The 1,478-nt window shown below is 38.4% G+C and overlaps 1 protein-coding gene across 1 annotated transcript in view; it reads right to left on the bottom strand.

Moving 5' to 3' along the window:
* LOC102673310 (protein sidekick-like) overlaps positions 1-707 on the bottom strand; it is a 64,800-nt gene extending 64,093 nt beyond the window's left edge. Inside the window, exon 1 of the mRNA XM_031510835.1 lies at positions 702-707. Within this exon, the coding sequence (XP_031366695.1) occupies positions 702-707 (6 nt within the window). The remainder of the gene's footprint in view (positions 1-701) is intronic.
* Positions 708-1,478: the final 771 nt, after the last annotated feature.

Here is a 1,478-nt window from a genome sequence, read left to right as displayed (position 1 = left end):
GGGAAAAAAAAAAAAAAAAAAAAAAAAAAAAAGAACCATCTTCAGAGATACGATATAAGGAGGAAATTTCGTTGATCAACGCGTATCGATTTTTATCGTCGAACGAACGAAAACGAAATTTATCGTCGGTAAAAACGAGTTAACGTGGTTATAAATGTAATTCGCGTGACAATGGCGGGGAATTGTGGGGAAGGATGGGGGAAATGATCGATAATTCGAGGGTAAGTAGTTCGTTTCGAAATATAATAATCGTTATTACGTTACGTTACGCTTCGTGTCTCGATGCCGGTTCTCCTTCCGAGTACGTAATTTCTACTTTAATTCCTCTCGCGAATAGAGGAAAAGGAAAAAAAACTAATACTTTTAATTACGAACGAAAAACTCCGTTTTTATCAAAAATGGACAAAATTCATTTCCAAATTTATAGAAAAAAATTTTTTAAACGCTCGCGGATTAAGAAAAATACGCGTTTATAGCTGCTCGGTCGATATTTCAATAATTGAGAAATATTCCGTAAATTCATCAAGAAGTACACGACATCTCGAAATATCTATTTTAATTTAAATCCTTGTTAATTATCGACAAGTTGGAATTACACGTCATGTTATATAATTATAGATCATATTAGAAATTCATAAACGATTTGTCAACGATTCTTTATATTTCACGCGATAAGAATCGGACTTTCTACTTTATTTTACCGCCATATTCGATTCCCAAAACTTTGCCAAACTGCATTCAAATTTGTTTACGTACCGAACGCTCGTCACCAGAGGATTTGAATTAATTTTAACCTATCTTGTACTATAATAATAATACGTATATATATATATCGTTTATTACATTTTGGAGAAACGTTGATCTACCTTCCTATTCTCCTAAATCTCCACATATATATATATATATAATCTCGAAAAAAGAAAAAATAATTTTGTCCTTTCCAATCATTGCTCGCGTCAGGTTGAAACGAAAAGAGATACTCGATATAGCATTGCTCGCATTCCCGGAGACTCTCGGAATGGGCGGAGTAACCGTGCAGAAACTTCTTGTCCGCCTTTGTCTTTGTCGTTTCCGCTTCTCTCTTCGCTCCCTTCCCCGTCTCGTTTTTTCTTCCGCCGGGACTTCCATCCGGAATCCCAAGAATTCGCGGAACGGCCTGCGGTATTCGATGTGTATGTAGGAAACGATCGCAATTTCCAACCAATGAAATTCGAGTGGAGGAGCGTAGAGGTTTCGTTGTAAGAGGCCAGGATAGAAAAACGGACGAAGGGAGGGAGAGAGAGAGAGAATCCATTACGATTCATAACGGTGGTCGCCGACCGACCCGCCACCTACATCGCTCCTGGCTATTATTGCTCGCCTATTAGAGAATATAATTATTTCGAATCGATGAAATAATTATCGCGGCGCGGCCGACCAGAGATAACGCAATTAAACCCCCTCCCCCCGTATTGTCGAGTATTTCGCGCGCGTGGATA

The sequence above is a fragment of the Apis dorsata genome, unplaced genomic scaffold (genome assembly GCF_000469605.1).
Source record: "Apis dorsata unplaced genomic scaffold, Apis dorsata 1.3 scaffold_28, whole genome shotgun sequence".
Taxonomy (NCBI): domain Eukaryota; kingdom Metazoa; phylum Arthropoda; class Insecta; order Hymenoptera; family Apidae; genus Apis; species Apis dorsata.
Note: the sequence above shows the minus strand (reverse complement) of the source record. Positions and strands in the feature narration are given on the sequence as shown.